This window comes from Taudactylus pleione, unplaced genomic scaffold, assembly GCF_031769625.1.
Source record: "Taudactylus pleione unplaced genomic scaffold, aTauple2 ptg000799l, whole genome shotgun sequence".
Lineage (NCBI taxonomy): Eukaryota > Metazoa > Chordata > Amphibia > Anura > Myobatrachidae > Taudactylus > Taudactylus pleione.
Genome location: NW_028285201.1, coordinates 631008 through 650929, shown reverse-complemented (window position 1 = coordinate 650929; position 19922 = coordinate 631008). Strand labels below are relative to the sequence as shown.

The 19922-nt window shown below is 45.5% G+C and overlaps 1 protein-coding gene across 1 annotated transcript in view; it reads right to left on the bottom strand.

The window, feature by feature from the left end:
* Positions 1-19922, bottom strand: part of LOC148474932 (capping protein, Arp2/3 and myosin-I linker protein 2-like) — a 970125-nt gene that overhangs the window by 512485 nt on the left and 437718 nt on the right. The window contains exon 23 of the mRNA XM_088457971.1: positions 11193-11368. Coding sequence (XP_088314097.1) covers positions 11193-11368 — 176 coding nt within the window. The remainder of the gene's footprint in view (positions 1-11192; positions 11369-19922) is intronic.

The window sequence follows — 19922 nt, the reverse complement described above, 5'->3', positions numbered from 1 at the left end:
GTGGTGGTTTTGGCCATATTGCGGCTAATTGTTCGCTTACCTCTGAATCTATGCAATGTGATACTGCTCATGTCAACTGCAGGATGTCTTCTTTGCACAACCAGCCTGTACTGCTGACTGGCAGGTTGAAACAGATAAGCACATGTGTATACTCACTGTAGAAGGCAACCAAGTAGAGGCTCTGTTAGATTCTGGTGGCCTGGTTACACTTATGAAAGCTGAACTGGTGAACCCCTTGAAGCGTAAGGGGAAAACTGTTGGTGTGACCTGCATACATGGGGATACCCGGTATTATGTTACTGCAGAAGTGAACATAGAAACACCATGTGGTTCCGCGATAGTCTCTGTGGGTTTGGTACAGGGCTTAATGTATGATGCAATATTGGGGAGAGACTTTGCTCACTTCTGGAAGTTGTGGGAAAGCCGATTTTGCACAGCGGTAAATCACCCTGACTCATTTGAGAGGGTTACTGATGTAGTAGCAGAGTCAGAGATGTTCCCTTTTTCTAGTATGATTGGCGAACTAGAGAATGTGGAGCATGATGGTGGCTCACCAAGTGGTGTGCCTCCCACAGAGGTGGGGAGTGTTATTGAGCCTGTGGACCACCTGCCTGATCTTGAGGTCAGGAGAGAGGTCTTTGCTGTGGAGCAGTTGAATGACACTACTCTGGTAAAAGCCAGAGAGAATGTCAAGGTGATTAATGGTAAACCCATAGACCACGATAGTCCTTTGTCATATCCTCACATGGCAGTATGTCAGGATTAGTTGTATCAGGTGACTAAGAAGGGGGAAGATATTGTGGAACAATTAATAGTTCCCAAAGCATATAGAAGAAATGTCAGCTTTAGAGAAAAGCCAGTTTGGGTCCTGGGGGTGTGGATGTGAGGAGAGGGAGGGCTCCATCCACAGGCCACTCCCGGTTTTGGGCTTTTCAGCCTGGTAACAGGCTCATTAGGGCTTGCAGCTGGAAATGGCTAATATAAGATGGGTTTGTTTGTGGCTGAGTGTCTCACATCTGGGAGAGCAGGCAGACTAGCCTGTTCAGAGACACTTGGTTACTTTCCTTGTAAGTACTGTGCATGTGTTTTGTTGATGGTGATGGCAATAGGCCCTACCATTATTATAGAGAGGGAATCTGCTGTGTAGCTAGTGCCCAGCCGTTCTAGGACTTATGTTTATGTTTTGATTATGTTTACATTCATTTGGCACAATAAAGACTGGCACTGACCAGTTTGTACGAGAAACCCAGACTTGTATCCAGTTTCTATGGCTGCTGTGTGTATAAAGAGGGAGTCCATCTACCCCAGGAGAGGGACCTCTACCCTGACTGTGTCACAATATATATGTATATATTTATATATATATATATATATATATATATATATATATATATACATATATATATATATATATGTGTGTGTGTATATATACAGTATATATATATATATATATATATATATATATATATAGAGAGAGAGAGAGAGAGAAAAAGTGTATTTTTTGAATTAGGCATTCCTTAAAAAAAATAAAAATAAGCAGATCAAAGGTGCACTTAATTATTGATTGCATTATTGCAAACGCATAATGAGCAATAAAAAATGTCACATCGACTGCCCTGTTGAGAACACATGACTTTGGGAAGTGTTAGTGATGGCTCGCAGGGGGACGGATACATCCATCGACCTACAAACTGAAATGATCGTACGCTGACACAGGTACAGGTCGTTCGTAGACAGGTGGGTGAGTTTCAGTAGTTTGTGTGGGCGTTTGTAGACGCGTTGTGTCTACCTGAGTACATACACTACACCCCTCATAAATAGTTAGATGTCCAACATTCATAATTGAGGCAACAGTGCCCCCTAATGTCTATTCTTTCCTCTTTCTTTTACTAAATATTTCCAAATGACCTTTGTACTTCTTAAATGTTAATGCATGAGTTTCTTCCCTATATAAGATGTAACCTGTCAGTATGCAGTTAGCCTTTTTGTCTATGCTCGATGTACGAGATCCCATCTCCATGGTGTTGGAAGAGAGGCTCCTGGGAATTAATTAATCTATGTTTTAGGTAGATCTGATAAGCAAGTGAAGTATTCTTCCTTTCACTTTATAATAAATGTCTTTTTAACATATATTACTTGTGTGGCTTGATTAACTCTTTGTATCCAAGAATCGTATTCTCATTCCACTGAGAACATTAGGCAACCTGAAACACATAAAGGGCCACACAATGCCCTTTATACACACACACATCACTCTCCCAAAATGCCCCTCACTTGCACCAAAAGTGCACCATATACAGCCATGGCCAAAAGTTTTGAGAATGACACAAGTATTGGTTTTCACAAAGTTGGAAGAAAAATTATGGGAGTGCTAAACAGAAATGATGTCAAAAATATTGATAATTGAATTACAAGCAAACCTGTAGAGCCACTGCTTCCAATGAGGAGCTGACCCTCATATAGACAACATGATTAAAAGCAGAAAATGGAAGCGCAGAGTCACTTAACAGGACTGTAACAATAGATTACATTTAAACTTAAAAAAACTGTATAGAGAATCAAATAAATTTAATAAAGCTATATGGAGCCGAGATCATAAAAATAGACATACTGTATAAACAAATAAAGGTAAATCAAAACAATCTTCAATAAGTCAGTAGGAAATAGCCACTTGAGTCACTTGCAATAATCAGCAAGAGTAACAGTTGGATAGTCTCCTAGCAATTAATGTAGCAGAATGATGAACAATCTTGAATAAGATATAATGATCATTTAAGATGGTATTGGAGAATCTTGAATCAATGTAACAGTTCCAATGGGACTAATTAGATGCACTAATCCCAGAATCTCTCTAAAACCAAGCTGATAGTTAAAAGTACCTAGAAACAGTCCAAACTCTTGTTTTCTATTGATAACCCTTTGCACCACAGAAACACCGCTAGAATTTCACCTTTAAAACATTCAGCATCACAATAGTCAGATGTGACAGCCACAGATCTCATCACAATGGTGTTATAGAGACATAGGGCCTGATTCAGAGCCGCTCGTAAGCGGCCGCTCGTTCGCTCCGAGCGATGTTTGCCCAACTGCGCATGCGTACGGATTGTAATACGCATGCGCGAGCCAGTCACTGCGGTCAAAAATCGTTTGTACGCTAAATAGCGAATGCCTGCTATTTTCAGTGACAGAATGAGGCGTATGTGGGTGGTAACAGGGGAAGGTGCTTGAAAATGGGGAGTGGAGATCCGAACGCAGGCGTGCTTAAAAGGTCAAAACGGGCATTTTAAGGGTGTGAATAATTAATACAGCAGCATCATTGACCACGTCACTGGGTTATTTTATAGCCAGAACTGCTCGCAAAATTGTGGTAGCAAAAACCAACCCCAAGAATAGCGAGCAGTTCATACGCTGGTCGATGTACTCTATTAATCTAATAAATAGCGGACATGACGTAGGATGCGAGCGGCCAGTGGGCGTATTTTTTCAAAAAACGACCGCAAGTTTTGTTCGCTCGTTCAGACATAGAGGCGTGAGCAGACCGCAAAGAGCGAACGGTTCATTTGAATAGCCACCCCTATTTTCTGAACGAGCGAGCGCAAATAGCGTCGGCTCTGAATCAGGCCCATAGTACTCAAAATGTCTGTGAATCCTTGGCATCTGCCTTAGTTGAAAAATCAAATTTACTCAGACTGGTGATACTCCAGATGGCTCTATTCATACAAGTGAGTGCTGTAAGTTCTCCAAAGGTGATCGGACCACAGAAACAGAATGCACGCATACTGATGTGGTGGGTCCGGAGTAAAGGTGAAACCAAGAGGGGAAGGTGGTCACCACGGTTAAGTTTACCTCAGCGGGTGGGCTGTAACCAGCAGTAAGCAGTGCAGATAGGCAGTGGAGGTTCCGGCATGAGGGTGAAGCTGCCGAGGGGGGGAGGCAGGTATCTGTAAATACGTGCACCTCAGTGGGTGGACCGTGTCCAGAGGTGAGCGGTACAAGGTGACAGTAAAGGTAGGAATAGTGCGGCAAGTTCCTCTGACGTCACTGGAGGTGTCGCTGATGCGTTTCTCAGCAATAAGCGGTTTCCTCAAAGCTGTTTGCTGCTTCAGTGTTTTTAGACCTTTTTGTCAGATGTTTCTGTAGTATACTGAAGTAAAATTGCAAGCATTTCATAAGTGGCAAAGGCTTTTATTGACAATTACATTAAGTTTATGCAAAGAGTCAATATTTGCAGTGTTGATCCTTCTTTTTCAAGACCTCTGCAATGTGGTGCATGGTGTCAATCAACTTCTGGGCCACATACTGACTGATGGCAGCCCATTTTTGTCTAATCAATGCTTGGAGTTCATCAGAATATGTGGGTTATTGCTTGTCCACCTGCCCTTGAGGATTGACCACAAGTTCTCAATGGGATTAAGGTCTGAGGAGTTTCCTGGCCATGGACCAAAATTTTGATCCACTTAGTTATCACTTTTGCCTTATGGCAAGGTGCTCCTTCATGCTGGAAAAGGCATTGTTCGTCACAAAACTGTTCTTGGATGGTTTGGAGAAGTTGCTCTTGGAGAATGTTTTGGTACCATTCTTTATTCATGGCTGTGTCCTTAGGCAAAATTGTGAGTAAGCCCACTCCCTTGGCTGAGAAGCAATGCCACACATGAATGGTCTCAGGATGCTTTACTGTTGGCATGACACAGGACTGATGGAAGCGCTCACCTTTCCTTCTCCAGAAAAGCATTTATCCAGATGCCCCAAACAATCTGAAAGAGGATTCATCAGAGAAAATAACTTTACCCCAGTCCTCAGCAGTCCAATCCCCGTACCTTTTGTAGAATATCAGTCGGTCCCTGATGTTTTTCCTGGAGAGAAGTGGCTTCTTTGCTGCCCTTTTTGACACAAGGCCATCATCCAAAAGTCTTTGCCTCCCTGTGCATGAAGATGCACTCACACCTGCCTGCTGCCATTCCTGAGCAAGCTCTGCATTGGTGGTGTTCCTACCCCACAGCTGATTCAACTTTAGGAGACATCCTGGTGCTTGCTGGATGTTCTTGGGCACCCTGAAGCCTTCTTCACAACTATTAAACCTCTCTCCTTGAAGTTCTTGATGAGCCGATTAAATGGTTGATTTAGGTGCAATCTTACTAGCAGCAATGTCCTTGCCTGTGAAGCCCTTTTTGTGCAAAGCAATGATGACTGCACGTGTTTCCTTGCAGGTAACCATGGTTAACAGAGGAAAAACAATGATTTCAAGCTCCACCCTCCTTTTAAAGCTTCCAGTCTGTTCTTCCAACTCAATCAGTATGACAGAGTGATCTCCAGCCTTGTCCTCGTCAACACTCTCACTTGTGTTAACGAGAGAATCACTGACATGATGTCAGCTGGTCCTTTTGTGGCAGGGATGAAATGCAGTGGAAATGTCTTTGAGATTGAGGGCTCGATTCAGACCCGCTCACTAGGCTGCGTTCGCACGCAGCTGGACAATTTTTGTTATCTGCACATGCGTATAAGACGCAGTGCGCGTGAACAAACAAGTAATTGCGATCAGGAAGTGATCACACTTTGTACACAGACGGCTCGCAAGAATGAGTGACAGGACAAGCCATTTATGTGTGGTGACAGGGGAAGGTCAATAAAAATGGGGGTGTGGTGGTGCAAACGCAGGCATGCCTGTGCATTCTAACAGCGTTTCAGGGGTGTGCATAATTTAGATGCAGCATCATAGTACACGTCACCTTGCTGTGTTTCACACTGCTGCGATCGCACTGCTTGCGGTAGGACATGGTAGACCACAAGTGCTGTGTATGGGTCCGATGGTACTTGATGTTACTGATTAATGCATACACTTCCTGGAGATGATGTGTGTAACAAAAAGAAAGTTGGTGTCTTATGACTGGCTATGGGCATCTTACATGCAGCCCGTGATCGCACGCTAAGACATAGTGGGCGTACTAATGTCTTACCGTGTGATCACAGCTTTTACATATATTAGCAGCTGATGGCTGTGTGAAAACGCATCTAGTGAGCGGGTCTGAATCGAGCCCTAAGTTCATTGTCATGGCAAAGAGGGACTTTGCAATTAATTGTAATTCATCTGATATTCTGGAGTACATGCAAATTGCCATCATAAAAAGTGAAGTAGCAGACTTTGTGAAAACCAATACTTGTGTCATTCTCAGCTGACAGTGTTTTCACCAGCAGATCTTTGCACCTCTGCAGGCTTGTGTCGGCCGGAAAGAGAGACACCACATAGGCTTTAAACCTAGGATCGAGCACGGTGGCCAAAATGTAGTGGTCTGATTTCAACAGATTGACCACTCCGGAATCCTGGCAAAGCGAATGAAAGGCTTCATCCACAAGTCCCACATGCCGAGCGGAATCACTCCGTCTTAGCTCCTCCTTCACTTTCTCCAGCTGCTTCTGCAAAAGCCTGATGAGGGGAATGACCAGACTCAAGCTGGCAGTATCTGAACTGACTTCAAGTGTGGCAAGTTCAAAGGGCTGGAGAACATTGCACAACACGGAAATCATTCTCCACTGCGCTTGAGTTAGGTGCATACCCCCTCCTTTGCCTATGTCATAGGTGGATGTATAGGCTTGAATGGCCTTTTGCTGCTCCTCCATCCTCTGAAGCATAAAGAGGGTTGAGTTCCACCGCATCACAACCTCTTGCTTCAGGTGATGGCGGGGCAGGTTCAAGAGTGTTTGCTGGCGCTCCAGTCTTCGGCACGCAGTCGATGAATACCACCAAATTTATTGTGTGAGCAAAACATGAGACGTAGTGGAATTTGCCCAGATGTAATTCCCGTACAATAGTGGTGGTGTTGTCAGATATCACAAATCGCCAGGAGAGTCTAAGTGGAGTAAGCCACTGGGCGATGATTTCCCTCAGTTTCTCTAAGAGGTTGTCGGCGGTGTGCCTCTTACTGAAACCGGTGTCCCTACCCCTACTTATTTCACCTCTACATATGGTACATATGGCAAGACAGTTGTTGTCCGGATTTGGATAGAAATATTGCCAGACCAAAGAGGTGGAATGTTTGGTCTTCTGGCCAGGCATGACCGTGATGGGTTTTTTCATCCCACGGACAACAACTGTCTCCCCCGGAGCCTGATTTAAACAAACCACATCACCATCAGAATCCTCCTGGCCAACTTCCTCCTCAGCGACAGCTACACCAGTATCCTCATCCTGTTGTACTTCAACAGTGACATTTTCAATTTGCGTATCAGCAAGTGGACTGTGGGTGCTCCTTTCAGCACTTGCAGAGTGCGTGCAAATGATGGAAAGAGCCACCTCTTCCCGTCCAGTGCTGGGAAAGTCAGGCATCGCAACCGCCACCACACTTGGACTCTCCTTGGGGATTTGTGATATCTTCTTAGAATGCACAGTTCTTCGCTGTGCTTTTGCCAGCTTAACTCATTTGATTTTTGTAGCAGGAGGAGGGCTTCCACCGTCATGTGAAGCTGAACCACTAGTCATGAACATAGGGATAGACCTTAGCCGTTCCTTGCCACTCCGTGTCGTAAATGGCATATTGGCAAGTTTACGTTTCTCCTCAGATGATTTAAATGTTTCTTTTAAAGTCATTTTCCTGAATTTTGTCATTTTATATGCCCTCTACTATGACATTGGGCATCGACCTTGGCAGACGACTTTGATGGCATTTTATCGTCTATGTCATGACTAGTGCAGCAGCTTCAGTACTAGGAGGAAGTGGTTCTTGATCTTTCCCTATTTTATTTTTAGGGGACAAAGTTTGGTCCTCCATTTATGTTATATTGATTGATATATACATGCGGCTAAGGCGCACACAAACACAGAAAAGAAGAATTTAAAATTTTTTTGGAGTGCACTTTGGGGGTTAAAGCACCCTTTAATGGTCAAGCAGGTCAGCCCTTGATTTATGACACAGGCACACACTTGGCGCTACTTTGTTGATGCACGTGCGGCTACAGCGCACACAATTCACAAACAAGGAAAAAAGATTTTTTAATTTTGTTTGGAGTGCACTTTGGGGGTTACACCACCCTTTAATGGTCAAGCCAGCCGGCCCTTGATTTATGACACAGGCGCACGCTTGGCGCTGCTCCTTTGTTGATGGACGTGCGGCTACAGCGCACACAATTCACAACACAGAAAATAATAATTTTAAATTTTTTTTGGAGTGCACTTTGAGGGTTATAGCACTCTTTAATGGTCAAGCCAGCCAGCCCTTGATTTATGACACAGGCGCACGCTTGGCGCTGTTCCTTTGTTGATGGACGTGCGGCTACAGCGCACACAATTCACAACAAAGAAAAGAATAATGAAAAGAATAATTTTTAATTTTGTTTGAAGTGCACTTTGGGGGTTACAGCAATCTTTAACGGACAAGCCAGCCGGCCCTTTACTTATGACACATTTTCTCGTCTATGTCATGACTAGTGGCAGCAGCTTCAGCACTAGGAGGAAATGGTTCGTGATCTTTCCCTATTTTATTTTTAGGGGACAAAGTTTGGTCCTCCATTTATGTTATATTGATTGATATATACGTGCGGCTAAGGCGCACACAAACACAGAAAAGAAGAATTTACAATTTTTTTTGGAGTGCACTTTGGGGGTTAAAGCACCCTTTAATGGTCAAGCAGGTCAGCCCTTGATTTATGACACAGGCACACACTTGGCGCTACTTTGTTGATGCACGTGCGGCTACAGCGCACACAATTCACAAACAAGGAAAAAATATTTTTTTTGAGTGCACTTTGGGGGTTACAGCACCTTTAACAGACTTATGGGACACAGGCGCACGCTTGGCGCTGCTCCTTTGTTGATGCACGTACAACCACAGTGCACACAATTCACAAACACAGAAAATATTTTTTTTATTTTGTTTGGAGTGCACTTTGGGGGTTACAGCACCCTTTAACGGTCAAGCCAGCCGGCCCTTTACTTATGACACAGACTCACTCTTAGCGCTACTTTGTTGATGCACGTGCAGTTACTGCACACACAATTCACAAACACAGAATTTTTTTTTTTTTTTGGAGTGCACTTTGGGGGAGCACCCCTGATGGACAGATCACCCCCTGGACAACACTACAGCACCCCTTTAGGACTACAGCCTTTATGGGACACTGCACAACACAGTCGAGTCAGCCCCTATAGACTTTGGAGTGCACACAGCCCCTATGGACAACTGACTGTACAACACAGCCCAGCCAGCGACTATGACAGCAACAGAACACAGCCCAGCCAGCCCCTATGGACAACAGCAGCACAACACAGCCCAGCCAGCCCCTATGGACAACAGCAGCACAACACAGCCCAGCCAGCCCCTATGGACAACAACAGCACAACACAGCCCAGTCAGCCCCTATGGACTGAGTGGACACAGCTCCTATGGACAAAAGCAGCACAACACAGCCCAGCCAGTCCTAGCTCCCACCCTCCCTCTTCACTGTCCACAGTCGGAGTGAGAAATGGCGCCGACGCGGGGACCTTTTATAGAATCCAAAATTTACACCACTGCATATGTGTAGTACCGTGGTGCTCATACACAGAGGCAAAATGACGTAGCACATTTGCAGAACACCTAATGGTGGTCATCTTGATAAAGAACAAATGCTTCAAGTAATGGAGCATCAAGGAGCTAGCTCAGTAGCTCACTCCATAAACCAACACCATGAGCTCCAAAAATACTTGCACAATAGTCTTAGATACAGTATAATGGTTGTGATGACACAAATTACAAACAGTATACCATCTTTCATTTTCTAATTAAATTCTCGTTTCACTTATTAAAAAACATGATGCTGCACATAGCATGCACTTCTCTAAACAATTCTTCAGATTAAAATATTTTTACTCCTTAGATTTGTTATGTAATTACTGAAATATATATATATCTAGACGCCTGTCATTCCCCCGGCGCCGGGAGACCGGCACCCGGTATCCCGATCGAAGGGATGCCGGGCGCCGCGAGCGGACAACTGCGGGGGGAAGGTTAGGTTTAGGGCCACCGGGGGGGACTTAGGGATAGGCACCCCCCCGGGAGGGTTAGGGTTAGGCTAGGGGGAGGGAGGGTTAGGGTTAGGCACCTCCGGGGGGGACTTAGGTTTAGGCACCTCCCCAGGGGACTTAGGTTTAGGCAGCGGGAAAAGGGGGGGTTAGGGTTAGGCACTTAGAGGGGGGATTAGGGTTAGGCACTTGGGGGGGAGGTTAGGGTTAGGCACCCCTAAGGAGGGTTAGGGTTAGGGAGTTAGGTTAGTTTACACTTACCTTAGCGACGATCGGGATTTCCAGCGCTGTCGGGCTTCCCCTGCCGGGAACTCTGCTTTTGTCGGCCGGCGGTGTTCCATACAGATTCCTTTGGAGGAATGTATCAAATTGTCGAGAGAGATAAAATGGAGAAGTTGCCTATAGCAAAGAATTAGCTTCTAATTGCCATTTATCTAGCACTGTTTATAAAATGACAGAAGTTGATTAGTTGCTCTAGGCTACTTCTCCATTTCTCTCTCTCAAAGGTTTGACACTGTACATATCCCCCTTTATCTTTTGGAGAGGCAGAACCAAATATGATATTATACAGCAGGGGTGGGGAACCTTTTTTCTACCGAGGGCCTTTTTGATATATATATAAAATTATTAGTGGGCCCAGTGCAGGCCACGGCCCCTCTGTGTGATGTCACATAGGGTGGGGCCACAATCGCTGGTGATTACAGCAATGCCTGGAGCATCCTGGGGATGCTTCAGGGAGCTGTAAGGGCAGCGGCGTGACCATCTGAAGCATCCTAAGGACGCTCCAGGTGGCACTGCTGCATAGACTCTGGCTGTAGGGTGCCATTCTAGGCACCCTGCTAGCCAGATGAGGTTAGCAGAAAAATTCTCAGAGGGCCAGACCAAATGATTCCAGGGGCCTTGTATGGCCCCCGGGCCTGAGGTTCCCCATCCCTGTTATACAGGGTTGTCATCTGTCCTCTTCAATAGCCCTTTTTTATCAGGGTTACATTCTCTGAGGCTAATGCAGAGTTGGTGGCAAAATGGGAATAAATGACTCAATAAAAAGTGCATGCAAAAACAGCGTATTCCCACCCCTAAGTAGAGCCATACGCATCTTTAGAGGCATACACTTCTGCATCAGCACCATATGTTTCTGTCTTACAGCAAATAAACAGAATGTATTTGCTCCTTTCCTGTATGTTTAAAACAAATATCTTACTTCAGTTTTTTTAGTGCATCCTTGATGATAGGGTCCAAGCTGTTTCTGAGTTCCGTGTTCCTCTGATACATTATTCTGCCAGACACAGATTCATGTAATTTTTCTCTGAAACCCAACTTCTGCAAAACCTTAGGGCAGAGATTGTCAGCTGTATCCAGGATTAATTGACTAAAATTCTAAAAAAAACAAAAATCAAAAAATTATATATATTACTGTGAATTCTGTTGCAGAATAATAATAGTGATATTGGGCCTGATTTAGAGTTGAGAATGAAGAGCCTGATTCATTACGGATTACAATTGCTATCGCATGTGAAGATCGGTCGATGCAGTATCACATGCATCGCAGTGCGCGAGTTAGCATTGTGATCGCTCTAAGGGCCTGATTCAGACCCGGTCGCAAGCGCTGAGCGCTCGCAACTGGGTCGATGGTGGCCCACTGTGCATGCGCACGATGGAGCCGGCTCCATCGTACGCATGCGCGAGATCCGGATAGCGACGAGCACTCCGTCGCTCCGGGTTTCGCACCAAAGGGGGCGAGCTGTCGATGTTGAGTGACAGCTCGCCCACTTTGGTGGGCAGGCCGGGGCGTGGCTGCCCAAACGGAGGCGTTCCCATGAGAACGCCTGTCATTTGGGGGCGGCCCCACTGATGGGGGCGGCCCCACTCTGTTAGAGCCGAAATCTCTCTGTGGCTTGCGGCCACGAGACCCTACCACAAGGGTCTCGTCGCAAGCCCGATGGTCGCGATGGTCTTGACCATCGCGACCATCATCATGGCCGCTCGCTGTAGCTGTGGGTGTGTCACTCACAGCTATGCGAGCGGCCAGGAGGCCGTTCTAAAAAAAAAAAAAACGGCCCTGATTCAGACCGTCCGGCTCTGAATCAGGGCCTAAGTTCACCTATGCAGATACAAAGCCAAAGACAGAGGAATGGGACATCAGAGTTTGGGGGTGGTGATAATGGAGTGTTCGGAAAAACCAGGCGTGCAAGTCAATTTGAATGCTGTTGCATGGGCGTGCATAAATTAACTCACTGTGTGCAACGAGGTTAGCAATTTCTGAGTATGGTCAGGCCTGCTGTAAATGTGTGTGAGGAGCCGATGTTACTCAATGTTCCCTATGTATGCGCAGGAATGCAAGGTATTACGGATGTGCGAAAGCGGTAGTGGGCATCTCTATGCTGGCTTTAGGCATCTCTATACTAGCTTTGCGATTGCAGTCATTATTCGCAGCAGGCCTGCGTAATCACAACTGCGATCCTTAATGAATCGGGCCCAGACTAAGAAAGAGGAACTAACTGTGCATCTTGGTCAAAACTATCTTGCACCGCAGGTGGGGCAGATGTAAAATGTGCAGAGAAGCTAAGATTTGGAAGGGGAGTGTCCAAAGTGAAATCTAAATTGCAGTGTAAAACTAATGCTGCAAGGGGTGCTCCCGCTGATGGTTTAGACATCTATCATCGTGCAAACATGCTGGATAATCTGACGATAACGTCAGTTTGAGCATGTTAGCAGATGATTGATGTTCCTACACTGCTCGTTCAGTGTAGGCACATCGCAGACTGACAAACGACTGCACGATTACAATGTCGTAATCGTGCAGTCTTTTTTCTTGTCTTCTAGTGTATGTGCAGCTTTAAGCTGCCCAGCATTTGTAGGCTACATGCTACAGCCAGTATTTACCCCACATTCAAAAACGTGTATATATATTGACACCCCTTGCATTGCAACATGGTTTGTCCAGGTACACAGTCACTTGCTCTATCTTATGCTGGGCACACACTGACAGATACATTGGCCGATCAATTGATCAGCCAATATAGCTGCTGCACGTCGGCCAGTGTGTACCCGCAATACGTCGGTGAACGTCGTCGTTCACCAACATATCGCATTGGCTGTGCTGCACAGCCGATGGACAGTTATGCAGCTATGTCTGTAGACATATCTGTCCATCTGCAGGTGTGTACAGGCGGTCGGCACAGGAGGGGGGTGGGACACGCCCCAAACCCACCGTCCGGCCTTCAGGTCCCACCCCCCGGCCGCCGGGACCCGAGAGCACAAGCAGATGATGGCTGTTCAGTGTATATGAATGACCATCATCTGCAGATCACTCGATCTGCAAATATATCTGTCAGGTGGGTACCCACCTTTACTCTATTCCCAAATCTGAATCAGGCCCATTGTTCTCTGAAATACAAGCTAAATTTAATGCAGTGAACTATTCCCAGCTATTATAGACCCAGGGCAGAAGGACAAGATACTGAAGGGTAAAGTTCACTGCCAAAGTATTTAACATCTGTTAAATATTAACACAATTGTAAGCACCTACATATATTGGATTTGTATTTTAGTTAACAATAAAATGTTAGCATAAATATTAGCACAACTGTAAAAATATCAGTATTAACAGATGTATTGTTATTCCTTCGTCTGATGCTTCTCCTATTGCCCATCTCTATAATTCGGCCTCAGCACTATAATTAATGTTATCATTGCATCAGTGACATAACTAGGGTGTTAGGAGCCTAGGGCAAGATGAAAAATGGAGCCCACTATGTGCGTTGCGTGCTAGAAAAGTGGGCATAGTCACATGCCATAAAGGAGCGTGTCTATTGATAAATGGGTGTTTCTCGTCATTTTGGGAACATTCCTTTTCATTCCATATGCACCTTAATGCCCCCAGTATTAGTGTCCCTTATGCAATGCCCCTCATAGTGCCTCTTATACAGTGTCCCCAGTAGTACCCCCAGTAGTGCGCCTTATCCAGTGCCCCAGTAATGTTCCTTACGCAGTGCCCCCCTGTAGTGCCCAATATATAGTGCCCATAAAGCAGTTCCCAATATATAGTGCACCCAGTGGTCCCCCTTATATAGTTCCCCCAGTTGTGCCCCTTATGTAATGCCCAATATACAGTGCCCCACTGTAGTGGCCCTTATGTAGTGCCCCCAGTAGTGCCAATTATTTAGTGCTGCAGTAGTGCTCCTTATGCAGTACCCCCAGTAGTGCCCAATATATAGTGCCCCCATGCAGTGCCCAATATACAGTGCCCCCAATAGTGCCCCTATGCAATGCTCAATATACAGTGCCCACATTAGTACCCCTTATACAGTGCCCCTAGTAGTGCTCCTTATACAGTACCCCCAGTAGTGCCCCTTAGCAGTGCCTCCTGTAGTGCCTAATATATAGTGGCCCCAGTAGTGCCTAATATATAGTGCCCCTTATACAGTGCCCCCAGTAGTGCCCCTTATATAATGCCCCCTATGCAGTGTCCAAAATACAGTGCCCCCAGTAGCAGTGCCTTTGACATAAAACATGCAGACACAAACACACACAATATTATACTTACCGAAATCCCCGCTCCTTGCCCCACCGCTTTCTGCTTCTCCCATCCCGCTCGGCACTATGGGAGAGACGTCATGATGTCTCTCCCTTCACCCAGTGTGGGAGCCGGAAGGCGGAGTTCATGAGTGTGCTCCAGCCTGGCTGAGCCATGGGTGCTGCAGCCAATAAGAGTCTGTCCGACTCTTATTGGCTGCAGTCCTAAAACAAACACACCACCGCCACTGTCTGTTTTAATGTGTAGTGCCATGGACCGCATATGCCCTGGATTGCGGCCAGTGGCTCCAGGTCCGACAGCGCCCAGGGCACGTGCTCTGCTCGACACCCCCATATTACGCCACTGCATTGCATGGAGACCTGTTCAGGAGGAACTTTGACATTGCTTAACTTGCCAAAGCTTCCCCTTTTATTTGAATTAAATATGTCTAAATCATTTTGGGGTAGATGTATCAAACCTTCAAGAGAGATAAAGCTTCTTGCTATCATTTATCTAGCACAGTCCTTAAATGATAGTTACTGTTGAAGCTGTTTGGTTGCTATGAGTAACTTCTCCACTTTATCTCTCTCATAGGTTTGATACATCTCCAGCAGCAGCTCCTACCCTCTTACCTGAGGGCAGCAGCTACTGCTGCTGGTCTGGCAGACCGGCTTCCAGGTGCAAAAGATCTGGCAGGCGCCACGCATGCACATAACGCTGGCTTCTGGAGGCTACATTAACTGAAACCCAGAGAAGCTGTGTAGGGCTGACCGAAAGGCTTATCGCAGCCCAGACTGGCAGTCCCAGGGGAGGAGACACCTCCCCCGGGACTGCCTTTCCTGTGCGTGACTGACAGGTGACACTTGGGAAGCCACTTACAGTCACAGTGTAGCCATTGCAGTCACGCTGCACTGGCTCACTGAAGTGGTGGATATTGCTGGGGAGGGGAGTGGGCTGCAACCCCAAAATAAAATCCACCACTGTACATCTCCCAATTTGAGAGGTTATCATAAGATAACCATGACATATTGGTGTTAATTATATATTACAAGAACAATATCTCCAGCTCACAGATAATTCCTAAGCAGGAGTATAATACAGTATTGTGGTAAAAACAACTTACTGTACTCTGGTAAATTTTCAGGTAGTAGCAGTGCTCGAAGTGTGCTGGTGTACATACCGGCACTTCAAGCACTAGTCTTTTTTTTTTTTTTTTTTTTTACACACAGAGCTGAAAGTGGAGGCGAGGCTTGAGAGTGCAGTGACCGTTTCACTCAGGCACACTCCGGAGCCCTGCTGTGCGGCACCTTCCACGACACCCTAACAGCCAGTCAGCAGCTGGGCTGGGGGGCAGGGTGACAGATTTCCCCCGGGCCTGTCCAATTTTCAACACTTCGGGCCCGCTGGTCCCCGCAGCGCTGCAGAATGGCAGTGTCCGATCAGTAGGAATAGTGCAAATGCGTGGCCCCACCCCCTTTCTGTGCCTCTCTCCTCCCCTGCCTGCTTTCTGAGGGAAGGCACCACGGCCATGCATTGCTCCTTCAGCATCAGCCTGTTACTGAGTGGCCAGACGCCTGCCCCAGGGAGGATATACTAGCACCCAGCACCGCGCCTGGCACCAGCAGTACCCTCACTGCTTTTAATGCCGGGCTCACGCTTCCTCCTGTCCCTGACTCCACCTCTAAAACCCAGCCCGCCTCCTTCTCCTAACCCCGTCTACTCCCCTTTACCCAACTCCCGTTTGCTCCTGGTCCCGACTCCTCTACACGTCTAATACATGGGACAGTCACAGTAACTGGCTTCCTTATGTGTCCTGTCCCAGTCTACTACAACTGTCCCCGGCTCTCATTTATTACCCAGCACCCCTCCAGTGGCTTTATAAGGGTGGGTGAACTGGGGCATGTGTGCCAGCGAGGAGGGGGTGCCAGTACAGGGGCTTTGGTTGGGGATAGAGGGGCTTGTGGTCAGGGATGGACTAGACATGGCCCCATGCCATACTTTTTTACAGGGGCAGATCGCCCCCTGCCATTTGAGTATCTCCCTATTATGGTGCAACCACAGGCATTCAGCAGTGCAGCTGCACCTATGACTCGACAGCAGCAGCAGCGTGCACAGGAAGTGCTGATGACTCATGCATGCTGCCGGCCAGAGAGGAGGACCAGAGGAGCTGTCAGACTGAGGATGAATCATGGAAGGAACAAAGGAGGCCCTTCTTTTTTGGTAAGTACACTACTGGCCCTGGGGGAGAAGTAATGGAATATGGATAGGGGAAAGGGAGCCTTGTAAAGGACAGACAAGCAGGGGGAGGTATGGTAATTACAGATTGGGGGGAAGGGGAGGGGGCTAATGAGGAGCAGATATTAAGGAACATGCAGTTAAGGAGGCTGGAGGGTATGTTTAAGGAGGTCAGTTAACATAATACAGAGAATGGGAAGGGTCACTATAGGGAATATACAGACAAGGGGGGGTCACTATAGGGAATAAACAGACAAGGGGGGTCACTATAGGGAAAATACATACAAGGGGGGTCACTATAGGGAAAATACATACAAGGGGGGTCACTATAGGGAATATACAGACAAGGGGGAGGTCACTATAGGGAATATACAGACTAGTGGGGTCACTATAGGGAATATGCAGACAATTGCGGTCACTATAGGGAATATACAGACAAGGGGGGTCACTATAGGGAATATACAGACAAGGGAGGTCACTATAGGGAATATACAGATAAGGGGGGTCACTATAGGGAATATACAGACAAAGGGGGTCGCTATACAGAATATACAGACAATGTGTTCACTATAGGGTATATACAGACAAGGAGGGTCATTATAGGGAATATACAGACAAGGGGGGTCATTATAGGGAATATACAGACAAGGAGGGTAATTATAGGGATTATACAGACAAGGAGGGTCAGTATAAGGAATATACAGACAAGGAGGGTCAGTATAAGGAATATACAGACAAGGAGGGTCATTATAGGGAATATACAGACAATGGGGGTCACTATAGGGAGTATACAGACAAGGGGGTCACTATAGGGAATATACAATCAAGGGCAGCACTATAGGGAATATACAGACAAGGGGAGTTACTATAGGGAATATACAGACTATGGGGGTCCCCATAGGGAATATACAGACTAGGGCAGCACTATAGGGAATATACAGACAAGGGGAGTTACTATAGGAAATATACAGACTATGGGGGTCCCCATAGGGAATATACAGACTAGGGAGGTCACTATAGGGACTATACAGACAAGGGTGGTCACTATAGGGACTATACAGACAAGGGTGGTCACTATAGGGAAAATATAGACAAGGGGGGTCACTATAGGGAAAATACATACAAGGGGGGTCACTATAGGGAATATACAGACAAGGGGGAGGTCACTATAGGGAATATACAGACTAGTGGTGTCACTATAGGGAATATGCAGACAATTGCGGTCACTATAGGGAATATACAGACAAGGGGGGTCACTATAGGGAATATACAGACAAGGGAGGTCACTATAGGGAATATACAGACAAGGGGGGTCACTATAGGGAATATACAGACAAAGGGGGTCGCTATACAGAATATACAGACAATGTGTTCACTATAGGGTATATACAGACAAGGAGGGTCATTATAGGGAATATACAGACAAGGGGGGTCATTATAGGGAATATACAGACAAGGAGGGTAATTATAGGGATTATACAGACAAGGAGGGTCAGTATAAGGAATATACAGACAAGGAGGGTCAGTATAAGGAATATACAGACAAGGAGGGTCATTATAGGGAATATACAGACAATGGGGGTCACTATAGGGAGTATACAGACAAGGGGGTCACTATAGGGAATATACAATCAAGGGCAGCACTATAGGGAATATACAGACAAGGGGAGTTACTATAGGGAATATACAGACTATGGGGGTCCCCATAGGGAATATACAGACTAGGGAGGTCACTATAGGGACTATACAGACAAGGGGGGTCACTATAGGGAAAATATAGACAAGGGGGGGTCACAATAGGGAATATACAAACAAGGGGGGTCACTATAGGGAATATGCAAACAAGGGGAGTCCCCATAGGGAATATACAGACTACGGAGGTCTCTATAGGGAATATACAGACAAGAAGCAGAGAGTGAGAGGTGCTAAGGGTGAGAGATGGATGCTGACCATTTTGAGTGGCCACGCCTCTTGTGACATGTGGCCACGCCCATTTTCTCAGATGCACCTATGACGCACAATCAAATAGTTCCTCCATACCCCCACTTCAAAATTCCCACTTCGACCACTGGGTAGTAGTATAATAAAAACCATAACTGGAGAACACCACCTTAATCATTTGGTCAAAAGAAGTATAAGAGCAATAACTTGTCCATCTGATTTACAGGTTTGTAAAGTATTTATTGATCCATATACAATTACAATTTCAACCCAATATTAGTGTGTACAAGAAAGGTAGCTTAAATATAGATAAAAAACACCCAATAAGCCAAAATTAAAAAGTGTAAAATGGTCAAGTTTAAAATGCAGAAATTGCAATAATATTTAAAAAATTATAAAATAAGCAAAGCAGTAGCAAGTTAATCATTTAAAAATCTCACTTTAAAAGCAGCAGCTAATTGTTTCACAGATCAGATCCGCTTCCTCAGACTATAGGAATAAGAGTAAGGGAAGCCCTCATATAGGCAGATTTTATATATAAAATATTTATATATAATTATAGCGGTTTGGATGTACAGTATGTGCAGTAGCAAAAAAATCGCTCAACTCTGTGACCTTGGCATTGCGTATGACTCACAATCAGGCCCTTAGCCTTCTCTTTAGTAAACAAAGTTACTGCGCACTACTCCTTGGGTAGATATATATGTGTGTATGTGTGTTATGACACCACTTGATAGGTGGTATTTATGAGTTTATGAAGTAATCTCTGTAGTCCTGCCTCAAAAATCTGAATAACCTGTTGGTATAATTCTTAAAATGCAACACAAATATATGTCAGAAAGAACTCTTTACTAATGATTTAGATAATGTGATCATCACACAGAAAATGACCAGATAAAACAAAACAAAAGAAACAGAATAAACAATCTAAAAGTGTATGCACTCAGAAACAGTGTTGTTAGAATATATATATATATCCACTAAAAAAATTGAAACAAAAAGCAACACTGAACAAAATTGGGGATTGAATATTCAGTTGATTGAATAATGCCTTATATGTCAGATAATCAGTTCCTGAAACAATCTTCGTTATGCAATAATAAGGAGAAAGAAGAAAGACCATGGCGTCCCGTGTTCCCTTTGCTTTGATAGTTGCTGTGGTTAAAAGTGCAGGGTATTTGTTGCTTGCATAAATACTTGTGGTTAAAGTTGCTCGGGTTATCTTCAGGGCAGGAGGGG